Source organism: Lutra lutra, chromosome 17, assembly GCF_902655055.1.
Source record: "Lutra lutra chromosome 17, mLutLut1.2, whole genome shotgun sequence".
Taxonomy (NCBI): domain Eukaryota; kingdom Metazoa; phylum Chordata; class Mammalia; order Carnivora; family Mustelidae; genus Lutra; species Lutra lutra.
The window spans coordinates 55,056,245-55,080,305 of record NC_062294.1 but is presented as its reverse complement, the minus strand read 5'-3'; the positions used below and the strand labels follow the sequence as shown (position 1 = coordinate 55,080,305).

Here is a 24,061-nt window from a genome sequence, read left to right as displayed (position 1 = left end):
GGAGGCTGGCGCAGCTCCGGGGCCCGGGCCTGCAGGCCGCCTTCCCGCCCGGGCCCCCGAGCCCCGCCGCCCCGCCCTCCGCGGGAGCAGTCCCGGCCTCCGAGTGGCCGGAAAACCAATGAGGACCCGGGCAGCAGCCGCCCCCCACCCGAGAGCCGGGACCGGGTCGGCGCGGCCTTTGCGCCCTCCCTCGGGCCTTGGGGCCCCGGTACTGACGGGCGCACCCCCGCCCCGGCCTGGCAGGCCTCGGTGCACACGCGTGCTGACCTCTCGGGAAACGTGGGGCCCCGCGCCGGGAGGGCCGGGGCTCCGGATCCGGGGGGGCTGCGGGGCGCCGAGCGGCACCGGCGACCCCACGCGGTCCCCATCTCCGCCCGGCCCGCCGGGGGGACAGCGGCGGCGGCGGCGGCCGGGCCCCGGGAGGCGAGGTGTCCGGGCCGAGGGCCGGCCGAGCGGAGAACGGAGGGCGGAGCCGCCCCGCCCGCCCCGCCAACCCTCCGCGGCGCTCGGCCCGCCGCCCGCAGCCCTCCCGGCCGCAGCTGCAGCGTCCGGGGCCTCCAGGATGGTCTGGCGCTCCTCGGGCGCGGAGTCCGAGGAGGAGGGATGCACCTGCCCGGTGTGCCGCTGGACCGTGGCGACCCTGAGCGTGGCCCGCGCGCCCGCGCACACCAGGCCGCGCCGCCGGCAGCCCTAGTGCACCAGGTACTCGCCCCCGGCGCGGCGGGGAGTCGGCCGCTGCCCTCGGTGCGGGCGGGGGCGGCGGGGAGGCGAGTCCCGGGCGCTAGGCCTCGCGCGGCGGCCTCCGCGGGCCCAGCGGCTCCGGGGGGAGAGCGGGACGTCGCCTGGGGAGGAACAAAGGACCGCGTGGGAGCCAGTAGAGGGCCCGCCGCCGGGGTCTCGCGCTCCAGCTCCGCAGCTCCCCGCTTTGGCCCCCCTGCCCCCTCCTTCCCGGTCGCCCCTTCAGCCTCCCGCTCCCGCCGCCCGCCCGAACCCAGGCACTCCCAGCCCCCCGTGTGCCTACCCCACTCTACCGGACCTGTTTGGTTTTTTGTTTTTAATAAGATTTTATTTATTTGAGAGAGCTAGTGCAAGGTAGAGGGAAAGGGGAGAGGGAGAAGCCTACTGCTCTCGGAGCAGGGAGCACGGTGCTGGGCTGGATCCCGGGGCCCGAGATCATGACCCCAGCCGAAGGCAGAGTCTTAACCCACTGAGCCACCCAGGCGCCCCCAACAGTTGTCACTTTGAATTAAAGTCCTGCAAGTAGTAAAAAAAAAAAAACAAAAAACAAAAACCCAAACCTATCCCCTGTGATAGTTTCACAGGGGAAGGTGTTGAGTCCAAGATTCCTGTTGCTGCTGGGGTCGGTCCTGGGACAACAGAGAAGGAACCCGTTCCCATTTAGGGCCAGATGGGTTGCTTTCTCAAGCTCTGTGTAGACTAGCGTTAAAAATGCACAAATACACAGGATGAATATGAGAACCAGACTACGTCTGAATGTTCTGGAAAAAAAGGGGGACTCTTCCTCTTTACAATGTATTCTATTTAAAAAATACTGGGTACTACAGGATGTGGAAACTATGCCGGATTGGAGTTTCTGTAAATCAGCTGTGTTCTCATAATTCGGTTTGTATTCTGATACTCTGGGGGCCGGTGGAACACAGGAGTTATAATAGGCCTTTTGGTGTGCCTTAGTGATGTAGGAAAGACATTAGGGTTCGAAGCCAATGGCTAAGAAACAATTCTTGACCAGTCTTTGGTGCAAAAAGGTGGTTTTATTAAAGCAGGGGGACAGGGCCTGGGGGTGAAGGATCGGCACTGGGTCAGGAGGAGTGGCCCATTATCGAGTTGGGAGGGGGTTAGAGATAGTGTAAGTATCTAAGGAATTTTGGAATCACGGTTTCCAGGACCTTGAGGGAACTGGCTGTTAGGAAAAGGTCATTTATTATTGTCTAATAAAACCCAAGTTATGGGGCGCCTGGGTGGCTCAGTGGGTTAAGCCTCTGCCTTCAGCTCAGGTCATGATCTCAGGGTCCTGGGATCGAGCCCCGCATCGGGCTTTCTGCTCGGCAGGGAGCCTGCTTCCTCCTCTCTCTCTGCCTGCCTCTCTGCCTACTTGTGATCGCTCTCTGCCAAATAAATAAATAAAATCTTTAAAAAAAATAAAAATAAAACCCAAGTTATGACACTCTTCAGGTGTATATCAGTAGGTCATAAGCTTGGGGGGATGATTGCCAACAGTACTAAGTAGGGGGGGGGCTTAGAGATAAAGGAAGTTTCCAAAGCAACTTTTATATGTTAAAATAGGCGTGCAGGGTCTTGGGGGTTGGGCTAAGATTTAGCCTTTTGCCCTTAGCAAGTGTCAACATCCAGGCGGTTGAGTTCCTAGAGGAATGTCACTCTGCCTGTTCAGAAGAACTTGTCAGCGGGCTGTAGGTAGTAAGGACATTAAATACTTTTTCTTCTGCCTCTTTCTATCCCACATGATTAGGCGCTGATATCAATTTGTTTTCTTACAGCTAATTCTACTTTTATCGGCTTGGTGCTCTCTGACCCATTTCTCCCCTATATTGTTCATATTTCCCTCCCTTATCACTTGTAAGGATCTGCGATGGATTTACTGAGCAGTGTGCGGAAACCATCCCATTTAAACTGGAGACTTTCTCCTGAGTTTCTTTTTGCTTGTAGTTTCTGTTGAGGAGAGCAAAGACAAAATAAGTGAAATTTCCTTACTACTTGCCTTTAGAGCCAAATGCAACCTTAACTTGACAAAAGCCAGACCTCCGGGCTCCTGGAAGTCCTTTTTAGCCTAACATGAAAATCCCTTTTAAATTTCCTTCGCCTCTACCCACACTAACTTGAAAGTGTACTGGCAGTGGTTCCTCACAATCACACTGCCACTAGCTTGCTTGATTGCTTTTTTTTTTTTAGATTTTTATTTATTTATTTGACAGAGATCACAAGTAGGCAGAGAGGCAGGTAGAGAGAGAGGAGGAAGCAGGCTCCCTGCTGAGCAGAGCTGGACGTGGGGCTCCATCCCAGGACCTTGGGACCAGGACCTGAGCCGAAGGCAGAGGCTTTAACCCACTGAGCCACCCAGGCGCCCCTCTGGGGCTCTTTCTGCCGACAGGCCCTGTCGCCAAACCTTACTGAAAACAGGGCATCTTAGTGGCTCAGTGGATTAAGTCTGACTCTTGATCTCATGTCAGCTCCTGATCTCAGGGTCCTGAGTTCAAATTTCTCCACTCTCGGCTCCATCCTGGGCACAGAGCCTACTGAACAACAACAAACAGGTTTTGCACTGAAGATATCTCAGTAATTGGTTCTGGACTGTAGGCTTCTGGCCCACGGCACATCAGTTTCCGCTGGACCGTGAAGTCTCGTACTTGGTGTGCTAGACACAGTAACTTCCGGGACTGGAGGTTCTGAATCCGTGCGAGCTCTATCCCATAGGTTCTGATTTTACCCCATGCTCCTGTCACAAACCTACTCTTAACTGTTTACTTCTTGGTATTTCCGGAAAAAGAAAACAAGAATCGCATAATTAACAAGTTTGAGGTCTTAAAATCCTGAAATAATAATAGAGCACAAGTGATAATGGAAACGAAAGATTTCCATGAAATGCGATGCTGTGGGCTCATTGAGCTCAACAGTCAAGAAGGAATTCTTGGGACTGTTAAAGGCTCCGGTTGGTCACTTTACTTAAGTAGCAAGTGGACAGGACCTGTGAGCAGAAAAAGATGCACTGCAGCCTGCAGAAGGCTGGTAGCTCCCTGTGAGGGGTGCAAGGGCGGGGGGCATGTGGGGAGTATTAGATCCTAAGTGTTTCTTTGAATTTCTATTTGTAAAAGTAGAAATTGTTTGCAAGATTTCTCTGGTGCTTATTCAGTTCGATATTAACTATCAGTGAGATGTACAGGCCGTCACAAGACCTTTAAGAACACAGCAGCCACAGGGTGCCTGGGTGGCTCAGTGGGTTAAGCCTCTGCCTTTGGCTCAGGTCATGATCTCAGGGTCCTGGGATGGAGCCCCACATCGGGCTCTCTGCTCAGCGGGGAGCCTGCTTCCCCTCTCTCTGCCTACCTCTCTGGCTACTTGTGATCTCTCTCTCTCTCTCTCTCTCGCTCTCGCTCTGTCAAGTAAATAAATAAATAAATCTTTAAAAAACAAAAAACACAGCAAGCAGCCCTTATTTGATCCTTACCTTATTTGATCCTTATCCTAGGTGGGTTCTTGGCCAGCCTTCTGGCTAACGGTGAACTTGTTTCTGCTTCTAGCCCTCATCATAGTAGACTCAGAAATAATAGCTCTTTTATTTATAGAATTGAAGATGTTTGTGTTGATAGTGTGAATTAAAGACAGACGCAGCATTATCCACAAAGAGCTTTGTAAGTGTCATGTCATTGAAAATGTTTCTTAAATTAGTCACCATGACAGTTCTGCACTCTGTCACTTCCAGTGTGTGTATAACTACTTTCTGAATGTACGATGTGTGCACGAATGTGACATGGTAGGTCAGATGTGTGTGGATCTCTTCACGTTTCATCACTCTTCTCAGGGTTGACACCTGCAGTGAACACGGCTTTAAGTTTCTCCCTGTATGTTGACCTGCTGTCGTTCTAGATCCACGCCGGGTCAACCAGCCTGAAAACCTGATCCCGTCCATGTTACTGGGTGTTTGACAAAATATTCTCATAATAGTAGAAAAATGTGTTTGCTGTCTTAGGGTAATACTATATATTTTCTGTGAATTTATGAAAAACTGTTAGATGCTCTCTAGTAAAGAGAGTAAACGTGCTGAGAAAGGATTGACTTTAGCTCTCTTGCCATTCCAGTAGAACCTGTAATTGTGATAAAACCAGTTCAGTTCCCTGTCCTCCACGAATTCTTGCCTTGGAGTTCTACCTCTTTGTTATTAAAGAATGTTTACTGGGGCCCACAGGCTACTGCTTTTTTAGAAATGCAGACTCCCGTTTAACCCCAGAACTCCTGAACGGAATCTGCATTTTAATCAGATCTCCAGTGCACTGTCGTGAAATTCTGATTCACTTTTTAATGTAATCAGTACATTTGTCACCCACAAAAACATTCCACCTAAGAAGGAGACACAATTAGGGGCACCGGGGTGGGTCAGTCGGGTGAGCGTCTGCCTTCGGCTCAGGTCATGATCTCAGGGTCCTGGGATCGGGCTCCATGTTGGGCTCCCTGCTCAGCGGGGACCCTGCTTCTCCCTCTCTCTCTGGCCCTCTTACCCAGCTTGCACTCTCTTTCTCTTTCTCTCAAATAAATAAGATCTCTAAAAGGAAAAGAAAAAGGCACAGCCTATAATGTATGACATAATACAGTACTCAGTAACTGGTTGGGTCTCTGTGGACAACTTCATTTTACAAATTATCTTGGATAAATACACAGTATTTATAATGGTTTCCCGGATCATATGCCGTCCTCTTACCTCAAACGTAGAGAATACATTAGAGCATATTACTGTGTTAAAAATTCCCTGATGCATAGAGGAGGAAACCCACCTAAGCCAGAAGCAGTTCTGAGATATAACGCAGAGAAAAGGAGTTCACTCCTTGGGGAATCACAGATGGAAACTACAGCAGGTGGGATTGTTAACGCAGATTTGCGGCATGTAGGGGGGCACCTGGGTGGCTCAGTGGGTTAAACCTCTGCTTTGGGCTCAGGTCATGATCTTGGGGTCCTGGGATCGAGCCCTGCATCGGGCTCTCTGCTCAGAGGGGAGCCTGCTTCCTCCTCTCTCTCTCTCTCTCTCTCTCTCTGCCTGCCTCTGTGCCTACTTGTGATCTGTCTGTCAAATAAATAAATAAAATCTAAAAAAAAAAAAAAAAAAAAAAAGATCGGAGGGAATAACTTCCAAAGCAGACACTCAGAGAAGCAGAAGGAAGGATTTTGTATTATTTGGGTTTAGGGCAGATGTTCAGAAAGTGGAGCCTTATCTTGTGTAGAGCTAGGCATTAGGCGGCCCAAGAGTCTCAAGAAAACCTTCTCTACATACTTTGATGTTCTGTAATGAGCTTTGTGCTCCTCCTTGGGTGGAGATTTCATATTATCACGAGATTAAGGGAACTGTAGATCACTCCTTGGATTACTCCTTGGTCGGTCTGCTTAGGTGTCTTAGGAGGGGACGGCTTAAGGTCAAAGTGGGCTGACCCAAGGTCTTCCTCAGGGCAGTTAGTAATCTGTGTTGCATAGTTTGTTTCCCTGGAAGGACACTGTGCCTGGGGGTTTGAATAAAGTAAAAGATAAGGTGGAAAGGAGAGGTTAAGTAAAATGTGGGACGGTGTCGCAGGGGACAGGCAGGTAAGCAGGGAAGGTCAAGTCTTAGTCTCAGTGGTGGGACGGACCATCAGGAACTGTGTCAGTGGCCACTTGGTGACTGTGGTATTCATTACAGGGACTGCTGACATTCAGGGATGTGGCCGTAGAATTCTCCCTGGAGGAGTGGGGACGCCTGACCCACACTCAGCGGCAACTGTACAGGGATGTGATGTTGGAGAATTACGGACACCTCCTCTTCCTGGGTGAGAATGACTCCTTCAGGTTTCCCAAACCCCACTCAGGGTTTTGTTCCTTCCTTTGTTTTCATTTTGTTTTAAGATTTTATTTATTTATTTGACAGAGAGCGAGCAATTGAGAGAGGGAACGTGAGCAGGGGAGGGGGCCGAGGGGGAAGCAGACTTCCCACTGACCAGGGACCCTGATGTGGGACTACATCCCAGTATTGTGGGATCATGACCTGGACCAGGCGGCCAACCGACCGAACCACCAGGGCACCCCCACCTGTGTCTTGTAAAGGGGCTGTTGATCAGTAGCATTTGGGAAGTCATTTTCTAGATGTTACAAATGTCTTTTCTTCTCTACTGAGCACGATACTAGATTGAAAATCTCCAGCAGTGCTCATGTTCATTCCTTTTTTCTAATAATCAGGTCTCATTGTGTCAAAGCCAGACCTGGTCTCCTTTTTGGAGCAAAAGAAGGAACCTTGGAATCTGAAGAGAAGGAAGACGGTAGCCTTCCACCCAGGTAGGTGGGAATGGATGAAGCAGATGACAGAGGGGAGGCCCACATGCGGAGGAGGACAGTGACCTTGAAATGTGGTTTGAGTAGCTCACCTTGAATGGAAATAATCTTGAGAAACCTAGTTACAGTTTTCTCCTTCTCACAAAGAGATATCTGCTCTCCACCATTATCAAGCTCTCACATTCTCCAGGGATTCTCCTTCAGCTCCAGTGATGGTCTGTCACATCCATAGGGAGGGCCAGGAGACTCCCCTTGGAGCAGGAGGGCCTCCATGATCTGAGAGCTTCTCCATTGCTGTGAGGGTCCTGGGAAGTCCTCCTATTTCTGAGGAACTCTATGTTAAGCCCTTTGTACGTTCTGTTTGCCTCCTGTGAAAAGCGTTGTCAGGGTGGTTGCAGGCCTGTTGGGGTTTGGGGCAGAAATTCCAGCAACACTGGAGACAGACATCCCATGTTTTCTGTTTTATGCTTTCCAGTGTGATGGCAGGTTTGTACAAAATTGAGACTCAGTAATTTGATCTGCTAACAAAGCACCGCCCTAAAATTAAAAAATCGAATCCTTTATTTCACTTCAGAGGTTAATTTCTGTTCGTATGAACTGAAATTAGAAATTATCACTCTGTTTTCCATTGCTCAGTGGTGAAATAATGTAGCGTATCTATTTGTATCTTAGAATTCCTACCTAAATTAATGCCACAGGAGAACTAGGACCTTTAGACCTCAGAACTCGTATCATACAATAAATTCTCAGTTCTTAACCTTATTTCTTAGTAATTGGATCATTTTATAATTTTGTCTTGTATGACAGGAATTTCTTTTGACTTTGTCGTGTTTTCACTTATTAGTTATATAGGAGATTCATCTCTCATTTTTAAAGTTTTTTGTTTGTTTGTTTGTTTGTTTTAAATTTATTTGACAAAGAGAGACACAGCCAGAGAGGGAACACAAGCAGGGGGAGTGGGAGAAGGGGAAGCAGGCTTCCCGCTGAGCAGGGAGCCCAGTGCAGGGCTTGATCCCAGAATCCTGGGATCATGACCCGAGCTGAAGGCAGATGCTTACTGCCTGAGCCACCCAGGCGCCCCTCCTCTCTCAATTTTTAGATCAAAAGTCCTGGTATGACATGGGCATGTGCTTTGTAAGAAGTGAAGTAGGTAATTAGTAAAATCCCTACCCCCATTGTTTTTTGTTTTTTGTTTTGTTTTTTTGGACAGAGAGAGAGCGAGCCTGAACACAAGCAGGGGGAGTGCCAGGCAGAGGGAGAAGCAGGCTCCCCGCTGAGAAGGAGCCTGCTGTAAGGCTCAATGTGGGGCTCAGTCCTAGGACTCTGGGATCATGACTTGAGCTGAAAGCAGCTGCTTAACCGACTAAGCCACCAGATGCCTGTAAAATCCGATATTAAAAAAAAAAAAAGAATAAATGTAATTTTACTTTATGGAAAATTAATCATTTACTTTTAATTTAATTTAATCATTTAATCATTTACTTTCCTCAGAATGTGTCTGAATTTTTTTTAAAGAATTCATTTATTTAACGGGAAGAGCACACTCCCTAGCACAGACAATGCAGGGGAGCAGCAGGCAGAGGGGGAAGCAGGCTCCCCACCGAGCAGGGATCCTTACATGGGGCTCGGTCCCAGGATCCTGGCATCATGACCAAGCCAAAGGCAGGTCTTAACCGACCTAGCTGCCCTGGTGCCCCACACCTGTGATTTTTGATAAGTTAATTTTAACGTATCACTATGTTCATGTCTTGATTTGTCTTGTGTAGAATTTACCGAGCATGGAGTTGTATCTTTTTTCCACATACGTCACTCTTTCCTTCTGGGGTCCCCTTAGTGTACACATGGACCACCTGTTGGTGTCCCATGAGTCCCTTAGACTCCATCCTTTCCCACATATGTCCTTGCTTCTGTCAACGTAGAATTTAAAACTGGGGTTTTTACGTTGTCGGATCCTTTTTCTACTTGATCAAGTGGTTGCTGACCCTTAGTGCGCTTTCAAATCCAGTGACGGAACTCTTCAGCCCTTGGTTTTTTGTTCCTTATTGTTACACTTGCTGTCTCTGGGTTTGCATTTGGGTCATGCGTAGTTTTCTGGATGCCACTGATTTACCTGTTTTCTCTTCTGCCTCCGTGGGCGGCTCTGTGACGGTCATTAGAATTCTTTGTCAGGCAATTCATTGTTTGTTTGTTGGCAGTTAATAATTCTTACTAACCTAGGGCCGGTTTCGGAGACGTATTTCATTCTTCTGATTGGAACACATATTTCTGTTTCTCTGATGCCGTGTGAACTTGCACTGATATTTGGGAATTTAAAAAAACAGCCTGGGGGCCCAGAATTATGGACTTGCTTTCTTTAGGAGTACACAAATAATAGTAATTCTGGGGCCTGTCACGCATGTTCTGGGCCTTTGTGTTGTCTGAGTTTTTGTCATTTCCCAGTTTAAGGCACTGGGGTTACTGCTCCAGAGTGCATGATCCCCTCCTCTGTCTGTCTTCAGTGCTGTGGTCTCTCCAGTGTTTGCACAAAGGCTCACTGTCCGTCTGAGCCGCCCCCACACTGCATCCAGAGGGGCTCTCATTCCCTCTGGGTCCCATGTGGTGCATGACAGAAACAAGTCTCTTAGGTAGCTGGAAAGAATCATGACTATATAGACAACTCATTGTTCTCTCCTGAGGAGAGGTGAGAATTCTCTCACAGTGTTGCTGCGGAGAGTCAGGGAGGGCGAACCCCGGTCGTGGGCAAGTGTCGCAAACTCTCCTTGTCTCTTCAATGTGCCTCTTCTTCCTTCCTACCTGCCTGGGGCCTGTTGTATTCTCCTAACTGGCTTCTGGAACATTCTAAAAGGTAATTTAGTCTATTTTTGTCTCCATGGAGGAGCACAGTTCTATTTCTCCATTCTGTTGCTGCCCTAGAATGGGTATTAATTTTGCACATTAGCCTTTTAACATATATGGTGTGAGTTCAGTAAGTGAGATGGCTTATTTTAAATCTGTTAGTTGTGTCTTTCCATAACATCTTGAGCTTGTTGGGAAAGAGAAAGATTCATTCCATGGAAGGATATGGAAAGATGTGGAAGCACTGGCCCTGAGTATTTATACTTCACGACTGACTGGGAAGGTGATGAGGTGGGGGCTGAAGGGCAGGAAGGATGTCCCGATGGACGTAACCGAACTGGGACGATTACCCGTGAGGAAATCTTACTGCCAGAAGCGATCAAGGATATAAAATAATTGGGGGAGGGGCACCTGGGTGACTCAGTCCTTAAGCGTCTCGTCTGCCTTCAGCTCAGGTCTGGGATTGAGCCCCATGTGGACTCCCTGCTCAGCGGGGAGCCTGCTTCTCCCTCTCCCACTCCCCCTGCTTATGTTCCCTCTCTCACTGTGTCCCTGTGTTGTCAAATGAATAAATAAAATCTTTTAAAATAAACAAATAAGTAAAACAATTGGGGGAAAACCTCACCTTAAGTCAGTCATATTGGCAGAACGATGTCTTTGAACCCAAGGACCCAAATCTTTTTTTTTTTTTTTTTTAAGATTTTGTCTATTTGTCCGTGAGGGAAGGTAGTAAGTAGAGGAAGCTGCAGACGGAGAGCCGAGCGGGGAGCCCCATGCGGGGCTCTATCCCAGGACTCCGGGATCATGACCTGAGCCGAAGGCAGACGCTTAACCTACTGAGCCACCCAGGTGTCCCTCCAAATCCATTTTTTAAACATAAATATTTTCTGACGTTTGTTAATTTTGGAAAGTCACCTAGTCCGTGCTGCAAGTAATCATTCAAACAACTTCAAATATCAAATTGGATTAATCAAGCCATGAAATATTTCTGAAAGTTAGACATTTAAAAATGAAGATAAAAATTCTAAATGTGATGTCAACCCTCTGTGGTAAATATTTGTTACGTCTCGTGGGTGAAAAATAAATGTGTGTGTTTACATATGTGTGTTTAAGTACACACACAAGCATAGATGATGCTTTCCATGAAATGGATTATTGAAATCAAGTACATTTGAGCGAGATCGGGTGCGTTCAGGATGGTATGGACGTAGATGGAATCATGTACATTTAGATCTTGGGAAAACAACCCTCCTAGTAACAGTGACAAACTCCTGTAGTGTGAAAGAGTATTCAGTAAGATACCTCCTGCGCCTTGCCCGTTGCTTGGTTATCACTGCCTGGATTGTTGTGTTTTCTTTTTTTCAGTTTCATCCTCATGGTTTAGTTCTATCTCTAGGGAAATTCCAGTGGAATATAATGAAGCAAAGTTTGGTGTTATCAGGAACATTTGGTTTCTTTATGTTTAATACATCAGTGGAGATGTTAGGGCTTGGATATACCACATTGTCGTGTTTTTCCTAACACCCTCCCCATTTTTTTTTTTTTAATTTCTTTCTTGTGTTTTCCTATATGCATTTTTTAAAAGGATTTTATTTATTTATTTGACAGAGATCACAAGTTGGCAGAGAGGCAAGCAGTGGGGTGGGGGAAGCAGGCTCCCCGCTGAGCGCTGAGCACAGAGCCCGATGCGGGGCTCGATCCCAGGACCCTGGGATCATGACCTGAGCAGAAAGCAGAGGCTTTAATCCACTGAGCCACCCAGGTGCCCCTCCTATATGCATTTGAAGAAAATAATTCAAGGGGCACCTGGGTGGCTCAGTGGGCTAAAACCTCTGCCTTTGGCTCAGGTCATGATCCCAGGGTCCTGAGATCGAGCCCTACCACGGGCTCTCTGATTAGCAGGGGCCTGCTTCCCCCTCCTCTTCTGCCTGTCTCTCTGCCTGCTTGTGATCTCTCTCTGTCAAATACATAAACAAAATCTTAAAGAAAAGAAAAAATTCTACATTTCCTTCTTTTTTCTGTCAACATTGTATATTCATTGTAAACCATATTGCTTTAGCTAGAGATTAAATACGCTTTGAAAATCTAGCCCTTCCTACATCGAATTTCACCTTGTCAGTATATGTACACTATGACACTGGTCTTTTCACATATGTCTATTTCTTTGCTTTTGAACATTTTAAAAAATTTTTATTTTATTTTTATTTTAAGATTAGCAGGTCAATTTTTTTTTTTTTTTTAAAGACCCCATTTCCTAGCAGCCTCTGTCTACCCCAACACAGGGCTTGAATTCACAGCCCCTGGATCCGGAGCTGCATGCTCCATGACTGAGCCAGACAGGAACCCCATATTGAGTATCTTTTTAAAGTCAAGTCACACCTACGGAACATAAACGAACAGCTCCAGGGCATTTCACGAGCTGATCACATCTCCATAAGCCATTGAGGTCCAGAAACAGTATTACATGTCTTCTCACTGCCCCTCCCCGGCCCCCGCTCCCCGTCAAGCTCCTCAGGCGCTTTCCCCACAGCTCAGCACTCTTCACAAGTAGGGCAGGAGGTTGCTCTCCATAGTGTACCTCCTGTAAATGTGATCAGGCAGTGGGAACTCTGGTATTTGGCTTTCTTCCTTCTACCTGTGTGTGTCGATCTGCATTCCTGCGCATGATGTGCATGATGCGTGAGAACCGATCGGGACGATTCATTCCCTTGTGTGAAGATCGGGTGTCATTCTGCCACTAGTGGGGGGGATGGTTCTCAGAGAAGGACTGTCAAGAATACTCCGGGCAGGGGCGCCTGGGTGGCTCAGTGGGTTAAGCCGCTGCCTTCGGCTCAGGTCATGATCCCAGGTCCTGGGTTCGAGCCCCACATCGGGCTTACTGCTCTGCAGGGAGCCTGCTTCCTCCTCTCTCTCTGCCTGCCTCTCTGCTTACTTGTGATTTCTCTGTCAAAATAAATAAATAAAATTAAAAAAAAAGTATATAAAAAAAAAAAGAATACTCCGGGCATGTAAAATCTGTAATTTGTCTTTTAGTGGAACGTGCACTGCCTTGTGCCAATTTTCACATCCACCAGCAGTGGATGGGATTTCTAGCTTATCCACATACTTTCCAAAACGTGGTAATTTATGGGATTTTGACATTGGGCTCCTGTTTGTTATATGATGTTACAAAGTTGCGGTTTTATTTGCTTTGTTGTTGTTACTTCCTGTGACTGTAGATTTGGGTATTAACCTTGGGATAATCTCTTTTTCACAGTGTCTAGTGAGTTACTGTGACTATTTTTTCTGTTTCGGTATCTTTTTCTTCCAGCTTTGTGGTTCCGTATATACTATGAGAACGAGTCCTTTGTCTCCTTCTCACTCTACTTCTGTTTCTTGAGCTTGTGATACAGGGACGTTCCTGATGTAATCCAGGTTGTCATTTCACCCTTTATGGCTAGTGGTTTTTATGATTTTTAGAAATTTTCTCAAAAAAATTTTTTTTCTCATACACTACTAAGACCACAGCGATAGAATCCTTTGTGTTTTTCTAAAAATGTAATTATCTTTACAGTATCGATCAGACATGTATTAAAAATCAATGTTCACTAGTTTGTGTAGTGACTGAATTTTTCTGTTATTTTTCTTTTTCTCCCCACATGGCTGACAAATTGCAGTATGTTCGGGAAATGTTATATTGTGCTTTCTTTTCATTTGCTTTAACTAGTCATCGCTTCACATGGATTAATGCTGCACAGTCTTGGAGTGGACTTATCCTGTGATTCCTCTCCGTCTTTTCCTACCTCTGGTGATAGCAGTCTTTCAGGACCATACATCGGATGTCACTTTTCATGTCAGAATCTTCCTTGCGCCTCTGTGCTCTGATGAATGGTCATTCCTGTTTCCCGTAGCAGCATGGCCTCCAGCAGCTTGGCCGTAGCCCTCATTTGCTGGTTGTAGACCATAGCTGGAATCTTGGCAAACTGATAGCTGGTTTCCCATTATCTCTCTCCTTACTTCACTGCGGGTAGGTTAAGTTCTACAGACTTTACCTTACGCATGAGTATACTCAAGTCATTGGACATTGTCTCTAAAGGGGTCCCACCCACAGTGACCGCTTGTGAATGGACAGATTGCTGCAGTGATTTTGGATGAAGCCTTCTCTGCATGTTTACGGAGTGGCCGGGGGTGTGTCAGTTGTGGTGGATGTGGGTCTTTATCTTCCAGACTGTTAATGTTAGCGCTGTGTTTGGAGGGACGTTAAAGTAGGAGCTTCTAGGTACGTTGACTTTTAAATTTTCCTCTGTATGTCACTGCCAAATGAGCAGCAAAAGATGTGGAAGAAAAACCTATTTTGGTTACTGTTGTGGATATCTTAGCAAAACCATACCCTTGCGGTACTCAGCATTGTTGTTTTCCCTGAAATCACCTTGTGAGCTCATGATCTGGATCCGCGGCCCCGCGATTTGCGATTTCCTCCCACTCGAGGCACAAAGAGTAGGTCAGCAAGATCAGCATTTCCTCTGGATCCTCATCTACGTTCAGAGCCACCCAAAGTATCTCCGTCATCGTGACCACCTCTGTTTCATTTTACAAAATCCCCTCCATCTTTTATGTCTGCGTTGTTCATTATCCCATTCCCTGTTGATGGGTAGTGAACACTTTTGCCCTAATTCCGTGTGTTTTCCCAGTTCTCAGCCTGATTATTGTCATGAGCCTTGATTCCACTGTTTTTCCAGGACCCGCATTGCCTTGGTTAGGCGTACAGAACCCTCCCATCAGAGACGTGTAAATTGTGCACTTTCACACAGTGTGGGTGCTTCTTCACACACCTCCCTTAGGAAGTTCACCACAGAACTTTAAGGTAGACCTTCCTGGGTACCGGGATTTGTTTACCTGCTTGAACGCAGGAGCCACAGGGGGAGTGCCCAAGTGGATGCCCTACCTCACCTAGTTCTTCCGCATTGGATCCTGCCAGTTAGAGCCCTGAAAAATATTCCTGATGTAAACTGATTTTTAGAATTTTTAAAGCTTTTATTTTTTTTAGAGAAAGAGCGCGAGCACGTGGCGAGGGGTGGGACAGGGAGAGGGAGAGGATCTCAAGCAGATTTTGTGATGAGCACTGAGCACGGAGTCTGTTGAGGGACCTGACCCCATGACCCTGAGATCATGACGTGCGCCCAAATCAAAAGTCTGACACTAAACTGACTGAGCCACCCAGGCGACCCAAATTGAATAGATTTTATCCCAGATCCCATATCAGATTAATTAATGAATGTTCGACGAGGTGGTGTACATATGGGGAAATGAGGTGGGATCCAAGCTGGGGTCAAACTGAGTGGTGAATGTTGTCAGGAGATAATACTATGGTTGGTTTTGTTTGTTTGTTTGTTTTGTGGTGGGGTTTTTTTGTTTTTTTTTTGTTGTTTTAATTCTGTGGTTTTAAGTTTCTCCATGTGTTAAGGATAGAAGCATTGAACATTTTTATTTTTTATTTTTTGAAAGTTTTTATTCTTAATTGTCTTTCTTTTCATGTACATGCATTAAAAAGCTTTGGAATACAGTGATAATCTCTTGGCCTTGGGTAGAGAACGGATTTGTTCACTGTAGAGGAATACAGAGTTGTCTCCTTCTATGGCAAGGTTCAGGAGGGTACGCTGTCTGCTCCTTCAAGATACTGAGGTTTCCTGTGCTCAGGGTCCCACAGATGAGAGTGAAAACCCGGGGCATGCGCAGCGTCTCCCTGTATCAGCTGCAGATGGGCAGCCGGTGAGCGGAATTAGTGTGGTCAGGAAGGTTAAGCTAGCTGATGTGTCATGAGCCATAAGATCCCTGGACTTTAATCTGGGAGTCCTCTGTCTTCTGCCACCACTGGGAAATTCTTACAGGCAAGCTTGTTCCATTTTACAGTGTGTGAAACATGGAATTTTTCCACCTACTGGAATTATCCGTGGACCTTACTCAGAATGAAATGCCTACTTCTGGGTCTGTTTCTGCTTTTATTTGTTTGCTTATTTGTTTAGTAGACTGAACCTGAAAGCGAAGTCACACGGTATCTGTCTTTGGCCGACATCTGTCTTTGGCCGACGTGTCTCAGTTACCACATAGTTTCTAGGTCTATCCACATTGTTGTAAATGGCAAACGACCAAAAAAGCAGAAACAGACGCCTTACAAAACCAAAGAAACTGCTGCTTACCGGAGTGGGACGGAGAGGGGCGGTGGGCAGGCTGGGTGAAGGGTGAAGGGGAGTGGAAGGTACGCCTTTCGGTTAGGGATGCAGTCACCGGGGTAAAGGATGTGGCAGAGGAGACTCGGTAAATGGTACTGCGGTGGTGTCCTGTGGCGCCCGATAGGAGCTCCGCTTGTGATGGGGACACATTTCCGATGCGAATGGATGTCAGCGGAAAGCCAGAGGAAAGCCAGAGTAGCGACACCTGTGTGGAATAAGCTAGACCTTCTTGGTCTTGTATTGCGTTTGTCCTGCTTGGGTACCAGGGTAGTGCGGGGCCCATGAAATGATTTTGAATGTAAGATTTCGATGAAGATTGTCATTGATTTTTTTTTTTTTTTTTTAATGTTTGATGGAATTAACCAGTGAAGGTATGTGGTCCTGGGCTTTTCTGTGCTGGGAGCTTTTTTTATTCCACATTCAACTTTCATTCTTGCTATTGGTCTCAGATCTCCTATTTCTTAGGTTTAAGATTCCTATTTCAATCTTGGTAACTTTATGTATTTTTAGGAATTATCTGTTTTTGTTTTGTTTTGTTCTGTTTTTTTTTTTTTTAAGATTTTATTTATTTATTTGACAGAGAGAAATCACAAGTAAGCAGAGAGGCAGGCAGAGAGAGAGGAGGAAGCAGGCTCCCCGCTGAGCAGAAAGCCCTATGCGGGGCTCGAACCCAGGACCTGGGATCATGACCTGAGCCGAAGGCAGTGGCCTAACCCACTGAGCCACCCAGGCGCCCCTGTTTTGTTCTGTTTTTTAAGTTACCGGAGTTGTTAGAATATAATTGTTTATAGTGGTGTGTTATCACACTATATATTTCCATAGTTGTCTGCTGTGTTTTCTGTTCCATTTCTCATTTTGATTTTTGAGACTTCTCTCCTTTATTCTTAGTTAATGTAGTTAAAATTTTGATTATTTTTTTGGAAAATCTGGATATTAATTTCAGTGTTATATTATTATTTTTTGCAGTCTCTAGTTTATTTCTGATATTTCTTTGTTATTTTCTTCCTCTACTGAATTTCAGCTAAGTTTCTTTTTCTAGTTCCTTGTCTTCTAATGTTAAGAAGAAAAGTTGGCGGGGTGGGGCACCTGAGTGGCTCTGTCAGTTAAGCATCTGACTCTTGATCTCAACTTAGGTCTTGATCTCCGGGTCTTCGGTTCAGGACTGGGTGAGCTGGTTAAGCTCCATGCTAGGTGTGGAACCTACTTTTAAGAAAAAAAAGGGGAGAACAAAAACTTGAAAAAAGTAACTTAAGCACTTATAGCATAAAAAAATTAAAAAGAGTGTCTAGTAGAAAAAATTAGTAGAAATAAATAATACTAGTGATGACCAACAAAATAACAAAAAAAAAATAAGATTCCTTAGGGTTTTTTAATAGATCATGTCACCTGTAAGCAGATAAATTTGCATTATCTTTTCCAGTTTTGATTCCATTTCTGTATTTTTCTTGCCTGTTTGTTCAGACTAGAATATCCATTAGTGTGTTTACTGAAAGTGGTGAAGTCCCTCCATTACCTTGTTTCTGGTCATACAAGAGAAGCTTACACTCTGCTATTAAACATATTAGATTTCAGCTTTGCATACATAGATGCCTTTGTTAGGGTGAGGTGTTTTCCTTCTGTTCCTACTTTATTGAGTATTTTTTTAAAAGATTATACTTATTTACTTGACAGAGATCACAAGTAGGCAGACAGAGAGGCAGGCAGAGAGAGAGGAAGGGAAGCAGGTTCCCTGCGGAGCAGAGAGCCCGATGTGGGGCTCGATCCCAGGACCCTGGGATCATGATCTGAGCTGAAGGCAGAGGCTTTAACCCACTGAGCCACCCAGGCGCCCCTTTTTTGAGTATTTTTAATAATGAAACCTTGTCCTGTATGCTCAAATTCTTGTTCTGTGTCAATATGATTGTCAGTTTTGATCTTTGTTAGTGTGCATGTCAAGACACCCTTGAATTCCAGGAAGAATTTCCAGTTACTTATGCTGTAAGATGGGAAAATGCTTTTGACTCAGTTTGCTTTATTTTATTGTGGGCTTAGTGTGACTGCAGGCAGTAGTTGGCAGCCTTCTCTGCTTGTAGTGTCTTCCCTTGTCTTTGATAACCTCATCTTTGATAACCTTTGATAACGCCTGGCATCACAGATAGTGTTTGGTAATTTCCTTTTTGTTCACTCCCTAAAAATGTACGAAGAGATTTGAAGCACTTTCTCATTAAATCTCTGAATTATCAGGGTACCTGGGTGGCTCAGTCCTTAAGCATCTGCCTTTGGCTCAGGTCATGATCCCAGGGTCCTGGGATCGAGCCCCATGTTGAACTCCCTGCTCAGTGGGGAGCCTGCTTCTCCCTCTCCCACTCCCCCTGCTTCTGTTCCGTCTCTTGCTGTCTCTCTGTCAAATAAATAAATAAAATCTTAAAAAAAAAAAAAATCTCTGAATTTTCCGGTGATTTCATCTGGCATAGGACTTTACTTTGTCGGGAGTTTTAAAATTCCTTTTTCAATCTATTTAGTAGTTATTTAGTAGTTGTAGATCAGTTTTGACTTTTTAAAGATTTTATTTATTTATTTGATAGAGATCACAAGTAGGCAGAGAGGCAGACACAGAGGGGGAATAATAATAATAATAATAATACCAATTATTTGTATTTCTATGGTAGCAGTGATACTGTCTACTTTCACTTCATCACTTCTGATTTTAGTTGGTCTTCTTTCATTCTCTCTCTCTTTTTTTAAGATTTTATTTATTTATTTGAGAGAGAATACACATGAGCGGGTAGAGGGGCAGAGGGAGAAGCAGACTCCCCCCTGAGCAGGGAGCCTGGTGTGGGACTCAATCCCAGAACCCTGGGATCATGACCTGAGTTGAAGGCAGATCCTTAACCAACTGAGCCACCCAGGCACCCAGTCTTCTTTCATTCTTACTTGATTTTGTTAAAGGTCTATTAATTTTGTTGATCTTTCCTGAAAACCAGCTCTCCCAATTGTTGATATTTTCCCATTTTTGCTATTTCCTATTTTGTCCATTTCTGTGTATGTTTCAATTTCCTCCCTTCTGCAAATTTTGGGCTCATATGGGACTTTTCTTGATTTTTTTTGAAGTATAGGAAAGTGATATGTGTTCCAATATGACAAGACTGCGGAACTGTCTGTTAGGCTGTGTGATCGGTACATTGTGTATAAGTTCTTAAGTCCATGGAGGCACGAAGTCCTCATGATTCCTTCTCCGCCATCTTGCTGATGTCCTGTGACTGATTTTCAGGTTGTATATTAGAAGTTGCAGCATATTCATCTGAGAGTAGTAGGTGGAATGATTTTACTTTTCTCTTATTTGATATCTTTCAGCCATATCTTCACATGACATCCAGAGCTTCATGCCAAAGCCGAGCATAGAAGCTTCTTTCCAAAAAGTGTCAATGGGTAGACACAAAAATAGTGACGTTGAGGATTTACACTTAATGATAGACCGGGACAATGATGGGAAGAGTGAAGGGTATCAAAGATTTCATGAAGGACATATCCAAACTCAGACAACTGCCCATAATAAGAATCTCACTGTCCCAAGTGGTGAAGGATATAAAACATTTTGGAAAACCTCCCTTTTTGAGTCCACTGTTTCCAAAAGCCAGTGTGATTCTGCAAGTAAAACCTCAAATCAAATATTCAGACATACATATTTAGGGAAAGACAATTTGGAATGTCTGGAAAGTTACTTAGTCCATGCTGAAAGTAATCATTTGAGCCATTCTGAAAAAAGGATAGGATTGATTGTTCAGTCAAATATTTCTGAAAATCCGAGATTTAAAAATGAAGAAGAAAGTGCAAAGTGGGATCCACTGGAGAGGTCCTTCACCGAGGAGTCGACCCTTCAGGATGACCAGAGCAGTGTCAACGGAGACAGAATTGCTCAATGCACTGAATCTGAGGAGACATTCAAGCAGAGCTCAGATGTTGATAAACATCTGAGGACTCGTGTTCCAGGAAATGATTATGAATGTAATAAACGTGGGGAAGTCTTTTATCAAAACTCTGACCTTATTATACATAAGAGTATGAATACGGGAGAGAATCCTTACAGTGAATGTGGGAAAGCTCTTAACCCGTCGTCCAATGTTGGTGATCATCAGAGAATTCATGTGGGAAAAAACCCACTTGGATGTAAAAAACCTGGGAACACGTTTAGTCAATCATCAAGACTGAATATACCTAAAAGTTACATTTTTAAGGAATGTGGCAAAGACTTTGACTGGCACTCAACACTACCTCAAGATGAGGGGATGCATACTGGAGAGAAACCGTACAGATGTGAAGAATGTGGTAAAACCTTTAAGGTCTGCTCATCAGTGAATAGACATAAGCGAATCCATACTGGAGAGAAACCTTACAAATGTGAAGAATGCGGCAAGGCCTTTAACCAGCAGTCAAGCCTTACTGAACATCACAGAATTCATAATGGAGAGAAACCTTACAAATGTGAAGAGTGTGGCAAGGCCTTCAGCCAGCGCTCACACCTTATTAGTCATCACAGAATTCATACTGGAGAGAAACCTTACAAATGTAAGGAATGTGGCAAGGCCTTTAACCACCACTCAGGCCTTACTCAGCATCACAGAATTCATACTGGAGAGAAACCGTATAAATGTAAAGAATGTGGCAAGGCCTTTAACCATGACTCAAGTCTTACTCAGCATCACAGAATTCATACTGGAGAGAAACCTTACAAATGTCAAGAATGTGGCAAGGCCTTTAACCAGCGCTCACACCTTATTAGTCATGAGAGGACTCATATTAGAGAGAAACCTTACAAATGTGAAGAATGCAGCAAGGCCTTCAGCCAACACTCACACCTTATTCGACATCACAGAATTCATACTGGAGAGAAACCTTACAAATGTGAGGAATGTGGTAAGACCTTCAATAGGCATTCATCTCTTACTCAGCATCACATAATTCATACTGGAGAGAAACCTTACCAATGTAAAGAATGTGGCAGAGCCTTTAACCAGCACTCAAGCCTTATTCACCATAACAGAATTCATACTGGAGAGAAACCTTATAAATGTAAAGAATGTGGCAAGGCCTTTAAACATGACTCTACACTTACTCAGCATCACAGAATTCATACTGGAGAGAAACCTTACAAATGTAAAGAATGTGGCAAGGCCTTTATCCAGCACTCACAACTTACTAGTCATCAGAGAATTCATACTGGGGAGAAACCTTACAAGTGTAAAGACTGTGGCAAGGCCTTTAACCACAACTCAAGCCTTACTTACCATCATAGAATTCATACTGGAGAGAAACCTTATAAATGTAAAGAATGTGACAAAGCCTTTAAACAGCACTCAAAACTTACTCGCCATCACAGAATTCATACAGGAGAGAAACCTTATAAATGTAAAGCCTGTGGCAAGGCCTTTAAACAGCACTCACACCTTACTAATCATTACGGAATTCATACTAGAGAGAAACCTTAATAAATGTAAAGAATGTGGCAAGGCCTTTAACCAGTGTTCACACCTTACTCAACATCACAGAATTCTCACTGGAGAGAAACCTTACAAGTGTAAAGAATGTGGCAAGGCCTTTAGTCAGTGTTCAGCCTTACTCATTATCAAAGAAGTCCTAATAGAGCAAAGCTTAAAAATTTTAGGGCAGTGAGAGAATTTTTTTTCTTTAAACAAGAAGTTAAACAACAATGCACTTGACTTGAAGGGAAAATGATCAACATTCATTTCTCTTAGAGTAATTTATCCCTACTTTAAGACCGATTGCCCCACATGGAAAAGCTGTGTACAGACAAATCGCATAGAATTGTCCTTGGTTCTCTAATGGTAAATGAAAAACATTAAAATGACCCAATCAAACAAGGTATGCAAGAATTTTTATGTTCTTTTTTGTTGTTGTTGTTAAATAGAGCAAAATGACTTTTGGAATATAACGATAAGAGCTGAATGACCATGCCATTAATGGAAAAACAAAGGAGTATTTTCACAGATCCAGGTTTTCCCAAGGCCAACCCACCACCTCTTGATGTTGATTAAACCGAACCATTGGCCATTTTGTTTAAAAGAAAAATACCATATGCTTGTGCACATACACAGCTCCTTCATGTCCAATCAAGGAACAGGGAAGAGGAAAATGAAAGAACAGAGAAAACTGTATGTAGTGGTCAGGATGTGGTGGAACCAAACTGTGGTTTTCTGATTGAGACTGTCTCCTCTGTCTGGAGGAGTAGAGTTCTGCAGTGAAGTAGCACGTTGCCTTTTTTAGTTGACACCTCCTGTCTGCTGCTGGAACACATCAGTTGTATCTTCCTCCTCCGTTTCCATCTGTGCCGGTGTATCTGCTTCCTTGAGTGCGTGCCCATCAAATCGGAATCTGATCCGCCTCTTTGACAAACCCTGTCATTCACAGTCGTTTTCCATGAGTTTGCTAACCACAGTCTTGACTCCTTCCTTCGGCTTCTTCTTGGCCATTGGGGGTGCCAGAATCTTCCAGCTGCTGCTTCTCAGAAGAGATACCAGGTCCCCAGTAAGAGCACACATGTAACAACAGGAGTGGCAGAAGTAGCGACTGTGAGAGGATTTGTAAGTATTGCTCAACCTGTACTCCATATTAGAGAATTCATACTGGAGAGTTACAAAACATAAAGAATGTGACAAGGCCTTTAAGCAATGGCAAACCATAATTCCTGATCAGAAAATGTATTGTGGAGAGCATTTTTACAAATATGATGGATTTGGCAAGCCTGTTACAGTACTTAAGCCTTACTCAGCATCAGAGAGTTCATTTTGAGGAGTAACATTACAAAAGTAAAGGATGTGGTAAACCGGAACTCCAGACTTACTGAACATCACGGCTATCACACAGGATAGAAACCGTAAAGTGTAGAAGTTGCAGTACCTTTAATGGAATTAAGTCCTGAATCGATATCCCAAAATGCACACTAGATTTAAACCCTACAAATGTGTGAATGAGGAAAGACCTTCTTTTTAAATATACACTTTAGAAAACATCAGAGTACAGAAAGGGAACTTCAAAAACATACGTATTTAGAAATGTATTTAACTGAACATCAAATGTCAGTGTCACAGAAATCAATAGGAAGGAGTACATTACTCTGTTTAGACAGTACCTCAAAATACTTATAAGGGATAATACAAAATTAAACATTTAGATAATGTATATGCTCTTATGCTTCAAAAGATACAAGGGATAGATTTTTGCATAAGTACAATTTATTTCAGTATGTGTTTTTGTCTTACACTGACCTTATGTGAGATTTGTGACTAGTAAATATCAGTGCATTTCTACTCTCAGATCGCTCTAGAAAATTCATTTCTGCCTAGTGGGTGTGAAATTATGTGGCTGAATGTTGCTGCATCAGAGCTATGAATTGCCCTTCTTCCATCGGTGGGTCTTAGGCATATCTGATTTTCTGTGGAAGATGAACGAAAATACAATACGCGGTATATAAGGAAAACCTAAATGGAGATACTATTCTTGGTTAGAACATTAAATTACCATGAAATAGGTGTTCAGAACACCATTCTCCATTCATTAAAACTAAAAAAGACTTCCTGGATAGGACAAAATCATTTACTGATTGGTCTTTAAGGGACAAGAAATGGCAGTCCAGTAAACTACTGAAGCACCTTCATGATAGCAGTCGTTGTAAGTTGAGAGTATCAGTTGATGTGGTTGAAATGAGAAAATCAGCAGATACCAGAAATAGAATAAATAACTTCCCTAAAATTACATACAGTTGTACATTCACATTTTTTGAGTTTCGTCAGGCCTGAAAAAGTTTTAGTATGAAAATTAAGTGGTTAAAAACTTAAAAATCAACTGTTATAAGATGGCTACTTTAAGCCTCATGGTAACCAGAAAGCAAAAACCTGTAATAGATACACAACAGATAGGGAGAAAACAATAGCCTAAGAAAATAATAACCTAAGTATATCCCTATGGAAAATCATCAGATC

General features: G+C 44.4%; 1 protein-coding gene and 1 pseudogene across 1 annotated transcript; both read left to right on the top strand.

Moving 5' to 3' along the window:
* LOC125088918 (zinc finger protein 107-like) overlaps positions 1–24,061 on the top strand; it is a 166,738-nt pseudogene that overhangs the window by 74,531 nt on the left and 68,146 nt on the right.
* Positions 125–22,627, top strand: LOC125088869 (zinc finger protein 678-like). The gene is given in 5 exon segments (XM_047710445.1): positions 125–702; positions 6,416–6,542; positions 6,949–7,044; positions 19,419–21,547; positions 21,549–22,627. Coding segments are annotated over 5 exon segments (2,637 nt in total). The 5' UTR covers positions 125–603; the 3' UTR covers positions 21,735–22,627.